A 24,512-nucleotide genomic window follows, 5' to 3' on the forward strand; every position below is an offset into this window, starting at 1 on the left:
TCATATTTGGTCTTTAAGAGATAAAGGTGTCAATTATAACATACAATGGAAGATTTTGGCCAGATGTAAGCCCTACACTAACGGCAGCGGAAGGTGCGGTTTATGCGACATGGAGAGATGGCTTATCTGGAAAAGCAGCTTAGACCCTACCACATGTCTAAATACAAGGACAGAGCTTTTCGGATCATGCCCACATGTGACTAAATTTCTGTTACGTTTTTGGTCCCCTAAAGAAAACGGATAGAACATGCTTTCTGTGTTATGTCCCAAGAAGATTTTATATATTTTTATATATTTTTATGTATTTTTATATAATTTTTATGACGAAAAATGCGAGCGATGTATAAGTACGCAGGCAAAGCAGAGTTATAACAGAGTAATTTCCCTTCATTTTTAACGGTATTTTTTCATAACGTTTTCAAATAGCCAGATAACCGAAGAGATGGTGTTGTGGATTTCCACTTCGGCATCTGAAACTCAGAGTTTTATCTTGACTACCGAGTAATGTAACATATTGTATAGATAAATTTCCTCTATTTACATAATATTGAGGTCTCTTTCTTTCTTTTGTTATCTTACCGTTTTATCAATATATATATATATATATATATATATATATATATATATATACACATACACATTATTTATTATATATATGTATATATGCTAGTGGTACCTGTGAATATTTCACGGGATTAATGGTAAGCCTATTGGGTTATTTTTGAAAAGTTTATCCAAAAACTTAAAAACATAGCCTGTGTTGACTGTATGAATGTACTTTATGCACAATTTTATAGACTTAATACACAGCACTCATAAAATAAATATTTACTCTTATTTTTCCCATAAACAAAAAAATATCCCATACATATGATACAACCTTTAGTTAAATTGCATATATCTGCCACATACATAAGCGTGAATATTTCACGAAATTACACTTATGAGCATGTGTTAAGTGACAAGTAATATAAAAAAAAAACTTTGCATGAGGAAAAATTAATCAGTTTTTGTGAAAAGTATTAGTAAAATTAGTACTGTATCTTGTCTTTAGATATTTGAATGTTCCTTACCTTTTAATCTTAGCTATATTTTAAATAGTGATTGTATCTCTTTAATCCTTGATTAAAATAAACAGTAAACTGTTCAGGGAAAAAAAACTATTTTTAATTATTTAACATCAGTTTTTCATGCTTTCATGGGTTAGCTGGTTTGACAGGATCCGGCAAGCCTCAGAGCTATATCAAGCCCAATGTCAGCTTTGGTGTGGCTTCTGTGGCTGGATACCCTTAATGCCATCAGCACCAGTAAAGACACCCAGTAACTTCCAATCTACATATAACATAACCAGTTCACAAATCCATAAACAGAAACCTTTAGATTATCTTTGCATCATGATATAACATTACCAAAACTACATCTCAAATACAAGGATTCCTACTTGGTACCAAAAAATACCGCAGTCCTGATCAGTTGCTAATGCACTACAAACCTCAGATAGACCAACACTAGAGTATTCTCACATCTATGTATAAGAATGTGTTACTTCACACATTTAACATTCAAGACTGAATCAAAAGAAGACCATTTATTTGACTGATTGGCAAAGATTCAACCATTAACTTTCAGATGTTTTGTTACTCCTTATTGCTATTACAATAGCCACCACTCCTACCACTCACATTCACTTGTCCTACCAGTTTCTCTGCTCTACCTCACCTTCCTTTTCTTACTTCCTAGACCTTACTCTAAATACTTTACTCAATTCTTTCCTTTAACTTCAGTCTTCCGGAATACTGTCTGTCCATATTTTACATACAGACACTGAACATCAATCAATCCCTCCTTATTTTATTTATTTTTTAATTTATAATTCTGTTTTTCCTTTTAAATTTCACAATCTCAAAAGAGTTTGATGCATACATCTACTATTTAGATTAGTTTCCTATACACTAATTAATAAGCAATTAACTTTTTTAAGGTTTTAAATAGTGAAAGTCTCGGATTTAAGACTATCATCTCTGCTCTTATTTTACTGGAAATATTTCAAACCAGAGACCATATATTGTATAATGCAGTCTTTTTATTCATTCTATATGGTTTTTGCTTCCACTTTTGTGTAATAAGAACCAGAATAAATTAACATAGAAGGATAAAACTTTTTGCTTACTTTCATAATTATTCAGATTTACTTGTCAGATATCAAAAATGATGCCTTTTTTTTCTTGACAAATTTTAAAATATTGTTTGCTTCTGAAGATAACCACACTTGATTCACTGGTAAAATTTTGATCCACTTTGTCCACTTGAAAACTGGTATGTGCATATGTATATATATATATATATAATGTGTGTATAATTCAAATTATTTACCTGTAAATTTATATATTGGTTTTCAATTATCCCTTACCAGTATGATGTTTTACTTGTCCAAAACTTATGTAATATTGATATTCTTCAACTTTTTGCAACATAGTAAAAATAAAACAAAAGCCACTTCTGGCAATGATAATTCTTATTTTGAGCCTGACATGTTTTAGTTCAGCTATTGATTAACTAACAATAAATTAATGCCTCACTAGTTTCTGTTTATTCTGTATTCGTGTCATATTGACATAAGTGGCTGTTTCAACTAACTCAATATAAAAGTTATTTTATACAATGCTTGCATTTGTAGATTTTGTACTCTAGTTATATTTACTGTCATACCCTTATTTCTAAAATATTGATTTTTATTACATTATTTACAGTCAACGAATATTTGTCCTACTCTTGTTTGTTGTTAACGTTTCGGCTGATATACCCTGCAGCCTTCTTCAGGGAAATTGCAAACCTGGGTTCTCATTCCTAAGGTATTTTTTGATGTTATTATTATTATTATTATTATTATTGTTAGTGTTCAGGTCACTGCTTGGAATCAAACTCAGAATCTTGGGGTTAGTAGGCCACGCTCTTAACCACTATGCCATATGCCCGTGGGCAATTATGGGGTGAATTTTAGGGCTTATAAATCTAATATATTTTTATCCATCCTTAATACCGGTTCCCATATGCTGCTCATATCTGTCCACAGTCTGTCTACCCTATGTGAAAGGACTCTCCGAAAAGATACAAAAGATATGCGACCCATATGACATCAGGACAGTATTCAAGAGTAATACAACACTTCGCAAGTATCTCCTTCAAATAAAACCACCAATAGAAGAGAATATGACCAAAGACTGCGTGTACTCCATCCCATGCAGCTGTGGTAGGTTATACAAAGGTGAAACATGCCGCCCCCTCAAAATAAGGGTAGACAAACATCGCAAAGCTGTGATATGAGGAGATATTGATAAATTGGGTATAGCTGATCATGTATGGATAAATGGAGACCACCTGCCCCTGTGGGATGAAGTTAAAATAATAGACAGAGAACACCACTGGAAAATACGAAAACTAAAAAGCAGCAGCACATATGCTAGGAGACAACAACATCCTAAGCAGACCGAGTGCAGATATGAGCAGCATATGGGAATTGGTATTAAGGAAGGATAGAAATATATTAGATTTATAAGCCCTAAAATTCACTCCATAATTGCCCACAGGCATATGGCATAGTGGTTAAGAGGGCAAACTACTAGCCCCATGATTCCGAGTTCGATTCCAAGCAGTGACCTGAACACTAACAATAGTAATAATAATAATAATATCGAAAAATACCTTAGGAATGAGAACCCAGGTTCGAAATTTCCTCAAGACACCTGAAGAAGGCTGGAGGGTATATCAGCCAAAACGTTATGTTAACAACAAACGAATGTAAATGATGTACATAATTCCTCATCTCTTAATATAGAACTGATTTTTATTACTTATATATTCTCTCTCTCTGAGCACTCCGTCGGTTACGACGACGAGGGTCCCAGCTGATACGATCAATGGAACAGCTTGCTCGAGAAATTAACGTGCAAGTGGCTGAGTACTCCACAGACACATGTACCCCTAACGTAGTTCTCAGAAAGATTCAGCGTGACACAGTGTGACAAGGCCGGTCCATGGAAAACCGGGTACAACTCATTTTTGCTAGCTGAGTGGACTGGAGCAACATGACAAAGTGTCTTGCTCAAGGACACAATGCGTCGCCAGGAATTGAACTCATGACATTACTATTGTGAGCCAAATGCCCTAACCACTAAGCCAAGCACCTTCTCACACACACACACACACACACACACACACACACACACATACACATACACATATATACATATATCACCAAGATCACAACATACTCTCTGCTGGGTTCAAAGCCAACAGTTTTGAGATGAGGGTCAAGTTCATTACATCAGCCCTGGTTTGATGGTACTTTATTTTATCAACCTCACAGGGATGAAAGGCAAAGTTGATTTCAGTGGGATTTGGACTCAAAATGTAAAGAGCTGGAAGAAATGGCACTCATTTTGTCAGCTCCCCACCTGTTATCTTGATATTACAGCCTTTTTGTAAAGCAGCAAGCTAGCCGGACCATTAGCATAAAAGGCAAAATGCTTACTATTTCATCTGTCTTCACATTCTCAGTTTAAATTCTGCTGAGATCAGTTTTGCCTTTCATCTTCTCAAGGTCAATGAAATAAGTATCAGTTGAGCACTGGAGTCAATCTAATCCAACTTCTCTGAAATTCCCTGGCCTTGTACCAAAATTTGAAAACAATATTGTAGTTTTTTTTGCCTCCTTAAATGGATGTTTTAAGTTACTACATTAACATCAATTACTAAGAGATGATATGTAGCTATTTCATTCTGTCGTCTTGTAAGTTCTAGACACTACTCCTGTACAATCTTCAACTCAAAACCATTTCAGTTATTCATTAATACCACTGTGAGCATGTAAAGATCAATGGCTTATATGGACATGGAAATTATGTTGCATAACTTGAAAATGAATTTAGCTTTTCAGTTTATGTGTAATCTAATTCCAAACCATCAGTAATTCAACAATGGTGCTGATTTTTCATGTCACCATTTGTTGAATGTAACATCCTATTATTATTATTGTTGCTGGTAGAATCATTAGTGTCAGAAAAAATGCATTGCTGTACTTGTTTCAGCTATGCTTTTCATTCTTTCAAGGTTAAAATAAAATACCAGTCAAATACTGGGATTGATGGTACATCCCCTCTCTTAAAAGTGTTTGGTTTTATGCCTAAATTGTTGTTGTTATCCATCATCATCAATATTTTAATATTTGTTTCTCTTACAAGAATGGACCATCTTGACTTTATTCTCTTTTTATCCCCCCCCCCTGTTTTTTCTTCTTCTTTTTTTGCTAGTAATAGAGGTTTAGTTCCTAAACAACAAAATAACAAATGAATCATCTCTTCAAGGATAGAAGAGTTTAATGTACCAAATCCTCTCATATGGCACTGGCTGTCCCGGGGCTATAGTAAAAGAGCTGGGTGACCAGTAAATTCCACCATGCTAAATTTCACCTTAGGTGAAATTATAATAATTATTATCGTATGGGTTACAATATTATGGAAGTAAAAAAAGAAAGAATGCATAAAAATATCAATGTCAATGAATACAAAAAATACGAGACTTAACCACACAGCCATGCTTGCACCACCACCAACCTTCTTTTTCTCTCTCTCAGTGGGAGGATTTGGTTGTTAATTCCTGCAGATCAAGTGCATGCATAGATACTTAGGTTCTTTACTTTGATTTAACCATCATGGCTAAGGCCATTCTGGAACATGGTGGTTTGAATATTTAGGGAGTTTCGGTTAATCATTTCACAAATTTTAGCTGTGATAGAGGGCAGGGGTTGAATTGCACATTGAGAGCTGACTCCTGTAAATATAATAAATTATACTTCTTTGGTAATGGAGATGTGATTGAGTGTTGAAGCTTGTCTTCTATAAATTTTATAAAATATCCTTAATTCTTAGCTTTGGGGCACATTTAAATTGAATTAGTTCTGTCTTTAATAATTATAACTGAGACTGGTTTAACCAGCTTCTCATTGGAGATACAAAAATTCAGCAAAAGTTTTTGTCAAATGTGCATCTAATTTATTAAAAATTCCTGTTGTTCAGTGATCAGGCATGCATATTTAATATCTCATTCAATTCAATTTAAATTTTATTAAAAAGATTTGGATTTTTTTTTCATTTCCATATGTGCAGGCTTGACTTTGTGTTAAAAAGTTTGCTTCCCAACCACATGGTTCTGAGTTCAGTCTCACTGTGTGCCTCTTGGGCAAGTGTCTTCTATAGCCTCGGGCGGATATGTGTATGGATTTGGTTGACAAAAACTGAAAGTAGCCCATGTGTTTGTTTGTATTTATGCATGTGTGTGTCTTTGTGTTTCTCCCACCCGCCACTTGACAACCAAAGCCGGTATGTTTATGTCCCCATAACTTAGCAGTTTGACAAAAGAGACCAGTAAAATAAATACCAGGCTTAAAAAGAAAAGACACACACAAATATAGACATATACATGATGGGCTTCTTTTCAGTTTCTGTCTACCAAATCCACTCACAAGGCTGTGACTATAGTGGGAGACACTTGCCCAAGACACCATGCAGAGGGACTGAACCCAGAACCATGTGGTTACTTAATTGGGAGAGCTCTGAATACATTTAGAAAATTAAAACCCTAGCTGTTGTAATAAACTTTGGACAGTGACATTATGAGGTACTGGGTAATACAAATGAATATTTTAATCACTTGAGAACCGAGCAAGTGATTACAAGGAAAAAATTGCCTGTTGTAGTAAGGAAAGTATATTTAGCATGCCATATTAATCTAATCAATATTATATATTTCTGGTTTTATAGTTTTAAAATAGTAAATCAGACAATCAGAGAATGCATCATTAGTTGACCTTATCTATATTGCAGTAATGTGTAATAAGAAGTTTTAAAAAAAAAATAGGGACAGTTGATTATGTTAATATCTAATTAATAATTTGGAGGCGCAATGGCCTAGTGGTTAGGGCAGCGGACTTGCGGTCGGAGGATCACGGTTTCGATTCCCAGACCGGGCGTTGTGTGTGTTTATTGGGCGAAAAAACACCTAAAAGCTCCACGAGGCTCCGGCAGGAGGTGGTGATCCCTGCTGTACTCTTTCACCACTCTAAAAGGCGGTGCTCCAGCATGGCCGCAGTCAAATGACTGAAACAAGTACAAAAAAAAAATAAATAAAATAACCCAGCTGGAGGTTTTTAGGAAGAAAATTAATAAGGTACAAGCATGATTGTTTAACCCTTTCATTACTTATTTATTTTGAGATGCTCTGTGTTTCTTTGAATTAATTTTAAATATAACAAAGAATTTAGTAAAATATCTTAGTTATCATTCAGCTAGTGTTAGGAACATCAATTGTGACTGAGGTTTGGTGGAAGATTTTAATTCAAAACTTATGAAAACAAGACATTTGTACTCAGAACTAGAGCCGGTTTCAGCTGGGTTGGTAACGAGAGGGTTAAGAAACTCATTTTGCAACCACATGGTTTCAAGTTCATTCCCACTTCACATCAAATTGAGCAAGTGTCTTCAACTATATTCCCAGGCCAGAAACTGGAAATTTGTCATATATACATAGATAAGTGTGTGTGAGAGAGAGAGAGAGAGAGATCATCACTTGATAGCTGATGGTTTGTTTACATCCATGTAACCTAACAGTTTGGCAAAAGGGACTGATAGTTTGAATGTGTGTGTATACATATTACAAATACACCAGATGTAAAGATTAGTATTGAAGTCAATTTGTTTGACTAAATCCCTGAAGGTGATGCCCCTGCATGACCACAGTTCAGAAACTAAAACAAGTAAAAGCTAAAGATATAATAAACGAGACACCTTCCTGCAATGTGCAGCTTGCAAATTATCTGATGTTCTAGATTATTTGCTGAAAGGGTCTCCACCTTCTTTGTAGGACCCTCTTAATCCTTTCGTTACTTTATTTATTTTGAGATGTTCTGTATTTCTTTCAATTACTTTAAATATAACAAAGAATTTAGTAAAATAACTTAGTTATCATTAAGCTTGTATCAGGAACATAAATTGTGAATAAGGTTTGGTGGAAGATTTTAATTGAAACATTAAGAAAACAAGACATTTGTACAACAGAGCCAGAGCCGGTTTCAGCCGGGTTGGTAACAAAAGGGTTAATGATCACCATTCTGTGTCAAAGATGTCTCTATAAGGAGACTTCTACCTTTTTTTAGCTTCATATAATACACACACACACACATGCTCCTCCATTCCACTTGTCTACTATTAAGTACACACAGATTAGTCACCAAGACTAAAAACTTCTCCAGTTTTAAGGGTGTCTCTTTCATTGCCCTTAAACAATGTACTTCAGATCTAGGTTCAACTCTTCAATTGTTCTAATGATTAACCCTATTTTATATAAGCTACATTGTGTGTGCCATTGTCAAGGATAATCTATCTAACTTTATCAACTAGTGACCTATCACCTTCACTTCCAACACTGTTATATTAATACTCTGAATCAATCAATCAATCAATCAATCAATCAATCTCTCTATTTCTTTCTCTCTCTCTCTCTCTCTCTCTCTCTCTCATTTGTATTTGATTTATAAAAATAAAATTTTTGTTCTATTTAGAACTAGTTTGTCAACATGTGAACCTTGATCAAACTTCAGTTTAAATATCTTTTAGACACTGATTCATTTTCTAGTTACTCTTATATAGTTTTGTAGTGAAGATCTTGAACAAATATTATCTCATTCCATTATAGAACTTGCTTAGAATTCTGTAAGTTGCCTGAACTTCTTAGTTTGGGGATAATCTTTATAACTATATTTACTTTAACTTTGAGAAAAAGTCTCAGAAATAGGTTTTGCACTTACATAGAACACTACTCACACTACTTGCATATACAGATAGGGGGCACACACAAACCAAATACATATGGAAATAAACCTATTAGTATTAAACTTACTTAGATTTGGTCTGTCTTGAATCCTCGTACTCATAAGGCCAGAGCTCAGCCTGGTTTCCACAGCATATAAATGACTAAGATTACAACACTCCCTCCTGAATGGGACTCCAGTCAGTCACAGGATCAACATCCCAGCTATTGCTGAAATTCATTTACAGCTGAATGAACTGGAACAACATGAATTGAAATGTTTTGCTCAAGAACACAATACACTGCCCAGCCCAGGAATCAAACCACAATCTTAGAATCATGAGAGCAATAAGGCCACACTCTTTCATTTAGTACTATTAAACCAGAAAAAATTATCTTTGTCCTAGCATCTCCCCAAACATACGTTCAACTACAATACTCTCTTGAACTATTACATTATAGTCATTCCTCTTGTCTTCTTTTAATGACCATAATGCAAAACTTTGCTTACAATAGCCCAACTTGTATTTTATTTTTTAAAGTTGTGTTTGTTTTCATTCTATTATTAGTGTTACCCATCATATGATGGGTAACTTTAGAAGCATACTTTTGCCACCATGGGTAATATCAGGAAATATGTTATACATACAACGATTATAATTTAACTTTTATCAAAATTATAAAATAAATATAATTTTCAAAAGAAAAATATTTACCTTAACCCTTTCGTTACCAAACCGCCCGAAAAAAATTTTGGTTAATGTGACCAAACCCGCCCGAATTTACCTATTCATATTTAAATGAGAATATCAGAGCAAATCTCTTTAGTACATTCGTGAAAACACGTGATTATGCTTCGTAAACAGTTCATCTACAGTTTTGTACTAAGATCGACGTGTAATTTTAATTCCCTGAATTTTGGGAGATTTTTTTCCACATTTTTTCGGCATCGATTTTTCTTCAACTTTGAAAATAGATAGGAGTTTCATGTTATCAAGCATTGATTCCGAATTGGAAAATTTGTGAAACAAATACTGGGTACTGTTGTGGATTTAGTTTTTATACAGGGAAACTAATGTTAGTCAGCATGGCTTAGGGTATGATGTGGTCTGGAAGTTGTTTGAAGCGATCAATGCGGAAACAAACTTACGCAGAATGTAAACAAACACAAAATGGGGGATCAAATTTCGGAAAATTTGTGAAGCAAATACTGGGTACTGCGTGGATTTAGTTTTTATACAGGGAAAATAATGTTAGTCAGCATGGCCTAGGGAACGATGTGGTCTGGAATTTATCACTTCCATACCATAACCAGGGCCGTATATTATTTTTTGACCGATTTCTTTAGTCGGTCAAACTTACGGTGGATTCCAATATTTCAGTTTATTCCACCTTTATGGTACACCTGTTGTGCATTAAATTCAACTGATGATATAGTGATGTGCACAATTCTTCTTTATCAAAATTTTGTTGCATACCCATTTGAATATTAGCTGATGATTCATTTTCTATGGTGATGTTTAAACAAAATTTTAATATTTTTACCTTTTGCTCAATTTACTTGGATTTACCTGTAATTAAAGTCGCTTTGAGACAAAAGTTATGAAATAGAATTGATTAAAAACCCTTTCTTTAATTATGTTCCAAATATCACATTAATATGTTGATAAGTAAAAAAGTTAGTTATTTAATGAAACAAGCCTAGATTCATGATTATTTAATTGAAACTCATGAGGGGTGTATTTTGGTCAGAAATATAGTAACGAAAGGGTTAAAATGAAACAAATTTCTCATTTGTGTAACTCCTCTCATAACTATTTTGACATCACTCCCTCCCCTCTTTCTCAGTCTCTGTGATTCTTTCTCAATGTGTGTTGTGTTCTTTTACTTTTTTACCTATCATCAAGCCTAGTATGCACAGTCATTTACTGTTATTAGTTTATCATTATCATTATTTTCACATGCTTGCATGGGTCAAATGAAACTTGTTGCAGTAGATTTTCTATGGCTGCATGTTCTTCCTATCACCTGTTTGTAATCATGGTTAATATGCTCTCTAGTCTTTTGAACAGAAACAGCTACAACTGGTCATGTTTTCATAGAAGATTGCAGGCAAATGGTATAGGTTTTATTTTGTTTTTGTTTTTATGAACAAAGACTTCGTCTACAATCAGCATGCAAATGTCAAAGATATGGACGGGCGGATACATCTGGCTTCTTTATAGTTTCCATCTGTTAGCCAACTTGGGGCTGTCATGCACAAGTTGCCACACAGTGAAACTGAACCCAAACCATGTGGTTCCAAAGTAATCTTTTTAACCACACAGCCATGGCTGCACCTCAAAATTCTATATGCAAGTGTATCACATTAAATTTGTTTGCTACATCAGTAAGTATGGGTGGAATTATTGTGTTTATGCAGATGTTTAGTTTTCTGATACTAACCTTTACTCAACAGTCAGACAATATCTATTTATAGTTGAAGGTAGAGTAATGTGCCTTGACTAAGAATACAAGACTGTTTGGCAGTGGTTAATCAGAATATGATGTGAACATCTTATATCCTTCAGCTACTCATCTTCCAAAACCTCAAGAGTATTAAATTTAGCTAAAATCTAAATCTAAATTTTTTTTTTTTTTTTTTGCTTTATTTCTTTAAGTTTTTTCTGTTCATTAATTATAATTATCTGTGCTTGAAGAACTCTATAAAATTAGAGCATAGACTATCACAATGTGTGTGTATGTACACACACACACACACACATCTTCTCCCATATTATTATTGAACTATGATTTGTACCAAATAATTTTTGCTTCACTGATTTTACTCAGAATTAAAACACTGCTATTAATCTTAAAATCTCTTTTTAATTGTGTGTGTCTTTATTGCATAGGCAGCATTGTAAAATGATCTTCAAATCTATACTACTTCAATAAATGGCTCCTGTTGCATAGAAATGAATATCTCACACCTCCTCCTCCCCTCTATACCAATCATTTAAATCTATTTGTCTGAAAGTAAATAACCATGACAACATGAAATATCACTACATTGTAAGTAGTTATACTATAAGACTTCCTCAGAAGGATGTTTGTAGAAACTGAAAAGGTCCTAATTAATGAGTTAAATCTCTTGCTAAAAATTTTTTTTAAATCTACCTATATCATTGTTGTCATCATTCCAAGGTCCACTTTTTCATGCTGGCATGGGTCAGATGGAGTTTTATTGAAGTAGTGTCCTGATTATTGGAAATAATGAATAGCACTGTATAATTGTTGTGAATGTGTGTCACTGTCAAACAAGCAGTGTCAAGACTAGGAAACATGCATACACACACTTACACAAACACTGAGTTTCTTTCAGTTCCTGTCTATCAGATCAACTTTGATCCATCCAGATCTAAAGTAGAAGGTAGGAGAAACTTGCCCAAGGTACCACACAGTAGTGCTGAACTCAAAACCATGTAGTTAGAAAGCAAACTTCATAACCACACAGCTATGCCTGTATCACATTTTTTAAATTTGTTTATTGGGAAATGTTTTGAATATACAATCATCATGATCAACCAGATGCCCCCATATTATGGTCCACACTGTAATCATCCCAGAAATACATACTGTGATCTTAAGAGTTGTGATTCATGGAAACATGTGTAGCGATGCAATAAATGTTTATAAATTCCATCCAAGGATTATTGTTGTTATTATATATATATCATATGTATATTCATTAATATTAAGTTATCGCTCTATAATATTTCTAATGGAAAAGATTAGGTCAATTTTTTTCATGATATTAATAATCCTCTTTATTGATTCACATTATTAAGCTGTTTGGGTTGTATCTGTCCAGTTGCTATGAAGAAAAATGTAAGCATAATACAGTAGATCAGTAGATATTCCCAGTGCTTTTAAAATTGGTTGCTAAGCTTATTCAACAAAAGTCCTCCTTGGATATACACAGTTTATCAATATATATTTGAAAGCAAAAATATGTCATGTTCTATACTATAATCATGCATCAAAATCCAATGCTAGTGTCTGATCTTTGTTGTTACTTTTATTGAAAGAGAAAACTTGATTCTTTTTCTTATAGCGGTATGGCATTGTTCTATCTGCCTTCTTAAAACCTTTGTTTTAGTTTCTAAAATTTCTAATATACTTTCTTTCTTAGAGAAAGCATCATCAAATTTGAAGAACAAAATGATTTAATTATTTGAAAATATTTTCACTTTTGAACTATAAAGAAGGCCATTAAAATAAAATATCAATACGATTTTTGTTTACTTGTTTGTTTGTTGGGAGTTTTTTTGGTGGGAGGGGGTTGACTGGCCTGGCTGTGTGGTTATAGGTGCAGACATAGCTGTGTGATTAGAAGCTTACTTGACAACCAGATGGTTTCTAGTTCAGTCCCACTGAGTAGCGCCTTGGGCAAGTATCTTTTACTATAATACCAGATGATCAATGCTTTGTGAGTGGTTTTGTGTTTGTGCTTGTCCCCACCACCACTTAGCAATCAGTTTTGATTTTATCCTTAGCTTGTTTCACTCATTAAACTGCGGCCATGCTGGGGTACTGTCTTGAATAATTAGGCAAATGAATCGATCCCAATACTTTTCTTTTTTAAGAAGTGGTACTTATTCTATCGGTCTCTTTTGCCTAATCACTAAGTTATGGGGACACAAACACACCAGCACTGGTTGTCGGGACACACACACACATATATAGTCAGTTAATAAAAAAAACATATATCAGAAAGCAGCACATTCTAAAAATATAAAGCAGTAATTATTACAACAAAATTTTATATAGTTACTCAAGCTTCTTTCAGTTTCCATCTACCAAATCTACTCACAAGGCTTTGGTCAGCCCAAGATTATAGTAGAGGACACTTGCCCAAGGTTCCTTGCAGTGGGACTGAACCCAGAACCATGTGGTTGAGAACTAAGATTCTTACCACACAGCCATGCCTGCACCTATTTGTTTACATTCCTGTAACTTAGCAGTTCAGCTATTGACACTGTAAGAATAAGTACCAGACTTTAAATTAAGTACTGGAGTTGATTTGTTTAACTAAACCTTTCAAGGCAATTCCCCACGATGATTGCAGTCCAATGGCTGAAACAAGTAAAAGATGAGGCCAACAAGTTATTGTTTTGCTATTTGCCTTTTGTATCATATTTTAAGTTTACTTCTTATTGTAAAAGCAATATTAAAAATTTTTCTACATACAACAGCTTCTGCAAAATTTGGAGATGAAAATAGAACCGATGGTATGTTGTTTTTAATGTTTGTTTCTATGAGGTTCAGGTTATTTGAAATACACAGAGGGGAGTAGCCTACAAGTATTGGAATGTTAAAATGATTTTCAAAACTTGCAGGAAACATTGCCATGCTTGTTTGCCTTAAAAACATTAGTAGAAACTCTTGCATCAGAGTAATAATGTAAATCATTTTTGTATGTATTCGTAACATTCAGACCAAAACTTCAAGTCTGTGCAAGTTTAATATTCTGACTAACCAGCCACTCATTTAATCAAGTAATATGTCGACTGTGTACCGTGCTCTTTCATGGATGACATGTATGCATTGCATGCACAGTGATTGCTGCTGAAGCAAAAGTAAATAATGGAGGGAAAAACCAGTGAAGAATAGCAAGTTACTGGCTCAGTGAACCCCTGCCTTGAACAGGAAAATATTAGGATTAATGGTAACTGCATTTGGAAAGGGATGTCAAAAGTCCTTTTGTTGTTGTTGTTATCATTAATTATTATTTAGTAAATTGTATGGAAGACTGGATGACTATTAATGGTGTTTCAATACAAGTTAGGAGTCCTGCCAAAACCTCAGAATATCATTACTGATCAATAGAGCAAAATATCAGGGCTTTTTTTTTTTTTCTATCTCTCTATAAAAAAAAAGCAACTAAAATGTGACTGGTTGAGAAGCTAGGTGCTGGTTTGGCTATGTGGTTAACAAGTCCACTTTGCAATCATGTTTCAGATTCAGTCTCATCATACAACACCTTGGGCAAGTGTCTTCTACTATAACCTCAGACCAACCAATTCCTTATGAGTGAATTTAGTAGACAGAAACTGTGTGGAAGCTTGTCATATATGTTTGCCCCTTTCTTCACTGCTTGATAACTAGTGTTAGCTTGTTTGTGTCAATTTGTTTGACTAACCCTGCTCACCTGAAACCACATGGTTGAGAAGCAAACTTGACTACAAAGCCATGCCTGCACATATACTTCTATTTGCAAATTCTTTTCAGACAATATCAACTACACAATACACCATCATATCTACACTCCAGCCTACAAGTGAACATTATAAAAATATACTGAGTTAAAAAGCTTACTTTGCAACAACACGGTTTCAGGTTCTGTCCCACTGTGTAGCACTTGTACAAGTGTCTACTCTAATCATGGGTTGGCCAGTACCATGTGAGTGAATTTGCTAGACAGAAACCATGTAAATGTCCCTCATACATGTTTGTCTCTGTCTCTCATCACCATTGCTGTTGGTTTATGTCCCTGTAAAAGAAACCAAACTTTAAAAATAAGTATTGAAGCACTACTCCCTGCATGGCAGTGACTGAAACAAGTAAAAGAAGTTAGGAAGGTCATGAGGTTGGAACTTCATGTGATAACTTTTTTTTAGCTACAACCTAACATTCATAGAGGAAAGACCATTTATTTCCATATTAGCTGGGTAGAGTTTAAATTACTAGCTCTTCTTTGTTAGAAACTACTTCCATGTTTTACTATTTTTTTTATTGATTGTTTCTCCTATTGCTATAAAAAGCTTTACTGTCCCTTAACAAAACAACTGTTCTAAAATTATCTGGTCTGAAAAATGACTTGCTTGATATACTCCTAAGTAAGTCTAAAATATTGATTGGGATAACATCAGCTGTTGTGTGACCTGAAATAAAGTGTTATCTATGAAACATATAGCTAATTAATACAATTAATTAGGCTAATACAACCCTTTAGCATTTAATCCAGCCAGATCTGGCTTCTCACACCTACTCTACAATATCATTCTAAAAATATACATTCACATCATTTAAATCTCAATGTTACAAGATAATGTGTGATAAATTCAAAACAATGTAAATAAATAAGCATTACATTTGGCAGTAATTTAAAGGCTAAAGAGTTAATTTGAGGAGGAACTGAAGAACAGACTTAAATTTTAAGATTACTAAATACGGACATTAAGTCTATAGGTGCAGGCATGACTGTATGGTTGAGTAGTTTGCTTCCCATGCATACGGTTTTGAGTTCAGTCCCACTGCATAGCACCTTAGGCAAGTGTCCTCTACTATAGCCCTGGGGCTAACCAAAGCCTTAGTGGACAGAAACTGAAAGCTTTCATGTCTGGCCAAAGAAAAACCTGGGGGTTAGCAACAGGAAGGGTATCTGGCTGTAAAAAATCTTTCTCAATAAATTCCATCTGACCTATGCAAGTATGGAAAAGTGGATGTTAAAATGATGATTATGATGATGGTGAAATATTAGGATTTCAGCCAGTGAACTAATGTCACTAACCTTTTATAAATGTTGTCTATTCCATATCCAGAAATAGAAGTGTCCAGAGATAGTTTGAACTTATGTTAGAGAAGGTATGGTAAGAATTTATAATATTCAGTATCATGGTATATGTATTGAAATGGGGTTTGGTTGTGCTCAGATACACAAGTTTATAGTACAGTTAATAGAAACTAATATGTTAATTGTAGCTTTATGGGTTATCAACTGCTGAGAATGCATACAGCACTAGGGTATAGGCTGTTCTTAAACTGATCTGGTTCTTATTTTGAAAGAACTGAATCTGTCTTGAATGGAGAGAACTGACTTGCTTATCAGCATGATGGCTTCTGTCACCAGAGTTGTATGTGTGTGGTAAATATCAGAAGCTGGGTAGAGCAGCAGTGAGAACAGATTTCTATTCTTGGGTGACAGAGATGTTACCAAACGAGACAGTAATTGAGCAGCAATCAATTCAAACATTCAGTGCTAAGGTGCATAGCTCTGTGGTAAAGAACATTTACCTTGCAACTGTGTGGTTGTAAATTATATTCTACTGCGTAGCACCTTGTTAGGTCTCTTATGCTGTCTGTAGTTGGCCTGTAGCTTATGACTATGAAATTTAAGTCACAAATTACCACTGCTCAGTTTAAATTACCTTAGATTGCAGAGAAAATAAGACATTACTGGGCTTATTCTATTTGTGAATGTGAATTAACCAACCCACAATATATATCTTCAATCAAATAAAATCCCTGTGGTAGGGTGACTGTTGGTACACAACTTAATCTTTCTATCTTCCCCATATGTCAGCCAACGTCATGTTCTCCACCATGATATTGCTTACCCATTCCATCTCTTCTTTTACCTTTTTCACCATAGACTGTTCATTCATGACCAATATTCATCTTGAGATGTCTCAGTATTGTGTTACATAACCAAACCACCTCATTTTCCACACTTTTAACAATTGGCTTCTAAACAATTTCTTTCCTAACATTCTCCATATTTTTTGTATATAGAATGAAAAGTGTCTTTCTGTAACACTCCATCTCACTTCCTGTTGAAATTAGTATTACATTTTCTTGCTGGAGGAGGATTTTAATTTGTATCTTTGTAATTAGTTGTCCAGCTCCTTAATTCTTTAGTCAGTGTACCTCATTTTGATTTAACTATCAGCTACCTCTTAACATTTGGAATCTAATTCTTAATTAAGGTTAGTGGATTTGTAAAGGTGACATGTTTACCAGGCAGATAAGAATTTTACTCAGAGAGAAAAAAATCATGAAAATTATGGACATTTTGTACTTATATATATTTTACTCAGAACTTGTCTGTCTTACAATGGATACCTATCATAAACTCGTATTTTATGATGAGCTGATGTCTATGACGTGCAAATACTGTGCTCAAAACTGAATTTTCTCAGGATATTTTTGTAGCATAGTGTTCAAGAATTTTTCTTTGTTGTGCTCACAAAGCAAGCTATAAGTACACAAAATGTACAGTAGAACCTCAGGTACGCTGACCAAAAGGACTTCATAGCCAGTAGATGATGCATGAATAATGAAGACTGAAAACTACAAGTGTCAGGTGATTCAATAGTGTTGCTAGTTTTAAACAGAATTTAATGAAAGATTGCAGGTAGAATTTCTTCAAGAGAGACAGACCTGATATATAAGTGCAGGCTTGGCTGTGTAGTTAAGAAGCTTATTATGCAACCACGTGTTTTTGGTTCAGTCTCACTATGCAACAACTTGGGCAAATGTTTTCTACTATAGCCTTGGTCCAAATAATATCTTGTTAGTGTATTTGGTGGACAGAAAGTGAAAGTCTGTTATGTGTGCACACAACTATTTGTGTGTATGAGAGAGAGAGACAGACAGACAGTACCCCCACACACTGCTTGGCAACCACTGTTGGTTTGTTTGTCCCCACTCTGTAACTTTAGTTGAGCAAAAAATCTTGTAGAATAAGTACCAGGTTTAAAAGTGTATGTACTGGTGTTGAGTTATTCAACTAAAATTCTTCAAGGCAGTGCTTTAGCACAGCCACTGTCCCATAACTAAAACAAATAAAAAGTAAAAAGATAAGACTATTGGATATTACTATTGGAAAGTTGTTTCTAATTCAAGCTCAAGGCTAGCATTTTGTGGAGAGAGTGCAATTGATACCAGTACTTATCTGGCATTTTGATAACCTCCTTGCAAGGATGAAAGGCAAAGTTGACCTCAAAGATTTGAATTCAGAATCTAAAGAGCAGGAAGAAATACCTTGTGTGATTTTGTCCAATGATGTAATCATTCCACCAATTCACCACCTTTACAATGATTAAACACTGGAATTAAGAGTTTTATTATTTAATCTATGTATAATGTATGCTGAATAACTAATCAGTTAATGATTTGTAATATTTAGTTGAAGGTGTACCAAAGATAGTTTTTTTGTTACGTGAAAACTTTTGTGATCATATTTAGAACATTGCAAAACTAAAGTAGAATCAAATATACAGAGTGAGAGAGAAGTATTCATGAGTTTTTGTCTCAAAGCTAATGCAGGAGATAACTTTGTGGTCTTAGAATATGAATGACTTAATAAATATATATTTGTTGGTACAGTGAAAGGAAACTGTTTTAAAAAATTGTAAATATTTTAAGATGCCATACAAATGATAATAGTTACATTGGTGAATGTATATTTAACATTTGGCGTATTAAAATGATGGAGTTGGATATATATATATATATATACACACACACACACACATACATATATAGATATTAGGGTCTTCGGAAAGTAATTGCATTTTTTCACAGCAATGAAATATGAACCAAACAACCACATCAGAGCCAAGGTCAGATGAGTGAGATCTAGAAATAGTATATCATTTCTATCCCACAGTGTGTCATTCATAGTTATTTCAGTAATTAACCCCGTGGAGGATAAGAACTTTATGAAACAACATATTCACCACTGCTTGCAGTATGAGTTTCAAAAGAAAAGTACCACTACAGAAGTAATAATAAACATTTGTGAAGTGTATCCAGATGCAGTGAAAGCTTGTACATGTCAGCTGTGGTTTAAAAGGCTTAAAGTTGATGATTGTGATATATCCGACAAGCCTTGCTCTGGAAGATGACCCACTCTGAATGACAACCTTTTGAATGAGACTATTGTATCAGATCCATGTCAAAGCACCAGAGACTGAATAATGTTCCACCATCTGCAGCAATCTTCTATCCAGGAATAACATTCTGTCGTTGCTGCAGTGGATTGCTACAGGTGATGTAAAATGGGTTTTTCATCACAACAGAAAACAAAGAAGGCAATGGTTATCATATGAGGGGGCAGTGCCAACACCAAATCTAGAATTCTGTCCACAAAAATCCTTGCTCTGTGTTTGGGTCACGAAAGGTATTATCCATTATGAGCTGCTGGAACATGGAACGACCATCAATGCAGATATCTACTGCCAACGACTTGATTGTATAAATGAAAAATTACATCAAAAGCAACCAGCTTTGGTAAACAGAAGTGTTATTCTCCAGCATGACAATGCATGGCCACAAACCCAAGAAAAAAATAAGATCATTAGGATAAGAAATTCTTCTACATACTCACCTTACTTAGAACTTACAGATTTCCATTGGTTTCAATTACTAGAATCTTTTATAAGAAGCAAAACATTCAGGAAAGTGAGAAAGTTGAAATGTCTTTCAGACTTTTTTCCAGAAAAGAAATTGGTTTCTTTGAATGGCATAAAAAAGTTACTTTCCCATTGGGTTGCTGTCATTGAAAACAATGGTGATTACATTCTTGCTTAAAACTATTCAGATGAACATAGTTTGCATTAATTTCTGGTAAAATGAAATTACTTTCTAAGCACCCTAATGTATATATATATGTATATATATATATATATATATATATATATATATTCAATAAATGAGATCAAGAGAATGGCAATGTAGAAAACACTTAGTAGTGTTCAAATGATTTGAACTTACACTCCAATATCTTTACTGAGGACCAAGTCAGCAGGGTAAAGAATGGCCACTCATTACTATAAGTATGTATGTATGTATATATGTGTGTGTGTGTGTGTGTATATATATATATATATATATATAGAAAGGTTTGGGGGTTAAACATATTCATTACCAAATAGACATTAAATAAAATCCTGTGACTTCAAAATTAGAACATATTTTTAAAAGCAGCAGCTATTTATAATACATATATTTTATTTTCCTTTCTGAATATTTTAATTAAGCCAAAGATAGGCTAAACATTGGAGTTTTCATTTAATCGGTGAGTTCTGAAATAATTTGTGCTGCACCTGACTGAGAAAATGACGAGACTAGAAGTTGTGGCGATTTGCTGTACTTGAACAGATGCATCAAGCTAAGTAAATTCATTGTCATCCATACCTTCAAGCTTGACCTTTACAGGTGCTGGTGCTGCATAAATATACCTGTGCCAATGGCAAGCAAGAAGCATCCACAACAGACAACTGGAGTCTGGACAGCTCCCTGGCTGGCCATCTGTCAAACTGTCCAACTCATGTCAGCATGGAAAATAATGGTGATGACACTTCTATTTCCCCCAACAGCAAATTATCTTTTGCTATTCCATTTGATGACCTTGTCTTATTCATGTGGAAGTGAGGTTACTGTGATTACAATTTAATTGAACTGTTGATGATTCATAAAGTAGCCAATCAAGGAATGCCTAAAAGGTTATGAGTTCTGCACTTCCTCTTCAAGTTACATGCAGGCCCATATATACTTATACTTACATTTATAGACAGATAAATAGGTAAATTTCAGGTTCACAAACTAAATGCTATGTAATTAATACACACTGTTACTTGCTAGAAGCAATAATCTTTTACCTGGGAACCTCCATCAATGAGAAACTCAGGAGTAGTATATGTTGGATTCCTAAACTTGAAATATTAATACACTGTACTGACTTAGTATTTAACTACTCTTGTACTCTTTTCATTGTGACAAGCCTCATATACAACTGCCACTTTATATAAAATCATCATCTGCCAGGTGCTTGTCATGTCCAGGAGTTAGCTTACCAAGACTCTCCAGTTCCCTCTGTGTTGTGCTACATGTAAACAATCAATCAGGCTCTTGTTTCCAGTCTTTTCTTTGATGCCATCAGTTCATAAACCTTTTTGACAGCCTCTTGCTCTCTTTCTTTCTGCACTTCCTGCCCAGGTAATCTTTATCAGCAACTCGTAGTACATTGTTTAGTCCAAAACATGATGGCTTTGTAGACTTCATTCATGATAACATCATAGTGTAAGCATTGGTGTAACCATGACTGATGTTCTGGTGGTCTGAAATAATTTTGTAGATTGGATTTCAGCTGTGTAAGTGTAGATATTCTAAGTAATTCATATGGTTGCTAAACTGCCATATTGTCATAGATCCCCATGTTATATCTGCTATTCAACAATGAGATGCAATATTGCATTTCTTCAGTCAGATGACAATGGGGATGGAACGAGGAATTTGTGAGCTGTGACAGTAAATGTTATTGTTTTTCTCTCATTCCAGTGGAGGCCGAAACAACAAAACTTTCAAGCCAAAGAAGAACATTCCAGAAGGTACACATCAGTATGATTTGATGAAACATGCTGCTGCCACTTTAGGTAGTGGCAACTTGCGTATGGCTGTGCTACTACCTGAAGGTGAAGACCTTAATGAATGGGTTGCTGTCAATAGTAAGTAGCCTCAAGCCACATAACTCTTCTCAGCTTCTTCTCTCATTTTAATTTCAATGTTTTGTCTTGTACTTGTTTTTACTGCCACTCCACACTATTATCTTGATTCTATCTCTTTCTGTCTGTCATATATACATATATATATATATATATATATATATATATATATGAATTCAAATTACGATGAAAGTAAACAAACAAATGAACGAAGTTTGCTTTAGAAGCATTGAGATGTCTTAGAATGTTAAAGAAGTGATTTTTTTTTTTTATTCTCAAACGTATGCTAGTGCTAATAATATAACCTGAACAGGATAAACTACCCCTATTTTACAGAAAAAGTGTTGGCGGCCAGCTATGAGACTTGAACTTACACCCCCGTGATTACGTGTTGCAGATTATATATATATAGAGCAGTAGTAGATAATCAGTAAATATACAAATATATGTGCTGGCATGTATTCTAGATAAACATGTATCTCATCCGGTTACTGAAAATGATGCTGACCTACCACCTCTTGAAAGATCCATTTACATATTCTTTTTTTTTTTATCATTATTATTATTCTACTGTCTAGTTTGTACTTTATATAGCAAGCAATAACAATTGAAAGGCTGGAGAGTGTAAAGAGGTGAGGTGCAGCATCTTTTTTGACAATCTATCAAGACAGGAACTATGTTTCAAGATCCCTATTTGAAAGTGAAAATGAACAAATTATTTTTTTGAAAGGTTTGTGTAAATAAGATATATACAGTGAGTGAAAGCAGATTTTGTTGCAAAAAGAAAACTTCCCAAATATATATAGGCTTTCTACAGAAGACTAGAAATGAACATCTTTTGTATGATGGTAATGCTCATTTACAATTACCATGTCATGTTGAGACAACGGTACATATATACATACATAAATATGCATGTTTTTATATATATATGCAACAGGCTTCTTTACATTTCCATCTACTAAATTCACTTTGGTTGATCCAGGGCTATAATAGAAGACTATAGTACCCAAGACACTGTGCAGTGGGACTAAACCTAGGACTATATAGTCAGAAAGCAAACTTCTTAACCATGCATCTAAACACACACACAAAGCAACAGACTGCTGAAAGACAGGAAGCTGCATGGTTTTAGTCTCAACCACACTGCCATTTGTCTCACTTGACAGATTACAACGATGTTTTTGTAGTTCAATATAAACACACTTTTGCTCCCTAAATAAAACTGTCTTTCTCTTCTCTCTCCCCCCCTCTCTCTCTCACTCCCTTTCCCCTTGGATGAACCATTAATGGGAGAAAGGGATTCTCAGCTGTAAAAATAACAGGAACTCCCTTCTATATAAGTAAATATTAAAGTAAATAGATGAATAATAACTTTGAACAGGCAACAAATTTTAAAATATTTAAATTTTAAATCATAGTATTTTTATATCACAGGGTTTCACTTCTAATAAATGCAGCTGAGCTGAAGTGACATAGTTTTGGTTTAGTGCTGTCTTTCAGGGCAGTGGGGGATCAGAGTGGGGCATAAATAAGAAACAAGTGAATAAAACTTGCAGTAAAGTTTTAATTGAAACTTCTTATGTGTTAACATCATTATCATTTAACGTAGGAGTGGCTGTGTAGTAAGTAGCTTGCTTATAAACCACATGGTTCCGGGTTCAGTCCCACTGCCTGGCACCTTGGGAAAGTGTCTTCTACTATAGCATCAAGCCAACCAAAGACTTGTAGTGGATTTGGTAGACAGAAACTGAAAGAAACCCGTTGCACATTTATGAAAATAAACAAAAGACGAAGGCAGGTGGAGTACAAACAAATAATGTATTAGTATGGTCCTCAGGAATAGAAATAAAACAAGTCTTTTACGTTTCAAGCCTATGCTCTTCGACAGAAAGATATACAGAAAAGAAACAAGGAGAGAAAAAAATTGCGTGTAGGGGCTAACGATCCAACATATATATATGTGTGTGTGTATATGTTTGTGTGTCTGTGTTTGTCCCTTAACATCGCTTGACAACCAATGCTGGTGTGTTTACGTCCCTGTAGCTTAGCGGTTTGGCAAAAGAGACCGATAGAATAAGTACTAAGCTTACAAAGAATAATTCCTGGGGTTAGTTAGTTAGTTAGTTAGTTAATTTGGCTCAAAAGCAATTAGCAAGGCCATGTAGGGGGACATGGAGTTAAGTACAGGGTGGTGTTCATGTAAAGAGTTCAGGCCACTTGAGGTCCAGGGAGGCTTTGAACAAAGCGGTCGTCGGCATCTTCACCATCTCGTCTGGCAGCTTGTTCCATGGATCCGCAACCCGGACGGAGAAAGCTCCTCTCCTTCGATTGAGATGAAATCGTCGCAGGTAGAGCTTTTCGGAATGACCCCGCAGC

At 34.6% G+C, this 24,512-nt stretch overlaps 1 protein-coding gene across 6 annotated transcripts in view; it reads left to right on the top strand.

The window, feature by feature from the left end:
- LOC115224347 (MOB kinase activator 1B) overlaps positions 1-24,512 on the top strand; it is an 82,760-nt gene that overhangs the window by 48,748 nt on the left and 9,500 nt on the right. For 5 of the 6 annotated variants that reach the window (XM_029795238.2, XM_029795247.2, XM_029795231.2 and 2 more), the window contains one exon: positions 21,970-22,136. In XM_029795238.2, the coding sequence (XP_029651098.1) occupies positions 21,970-22,136 (167 nt within the window). Of the gene's footprint in view, positions 1-14,099; positions 14,136-21,969; positions 22,137-24,512 lie in introns of those variants that run through there. The other variant, XM_029795263.2, reaches the window with a different exon arrangement.

Source organism: Octopus sinensis, linkage group LG2 (genome assembly GCF_006345805.1).
Source record: "Octopus sinensis linkage group LG2, ASM634580v1, whole genome shotgun sequence".
Lineage (NCBI taxonomy): Eukaryota > Metazoa > Mollusca > Cephalopoda > Octopoda > Octopodidae > Octopus > Octopus sinensis.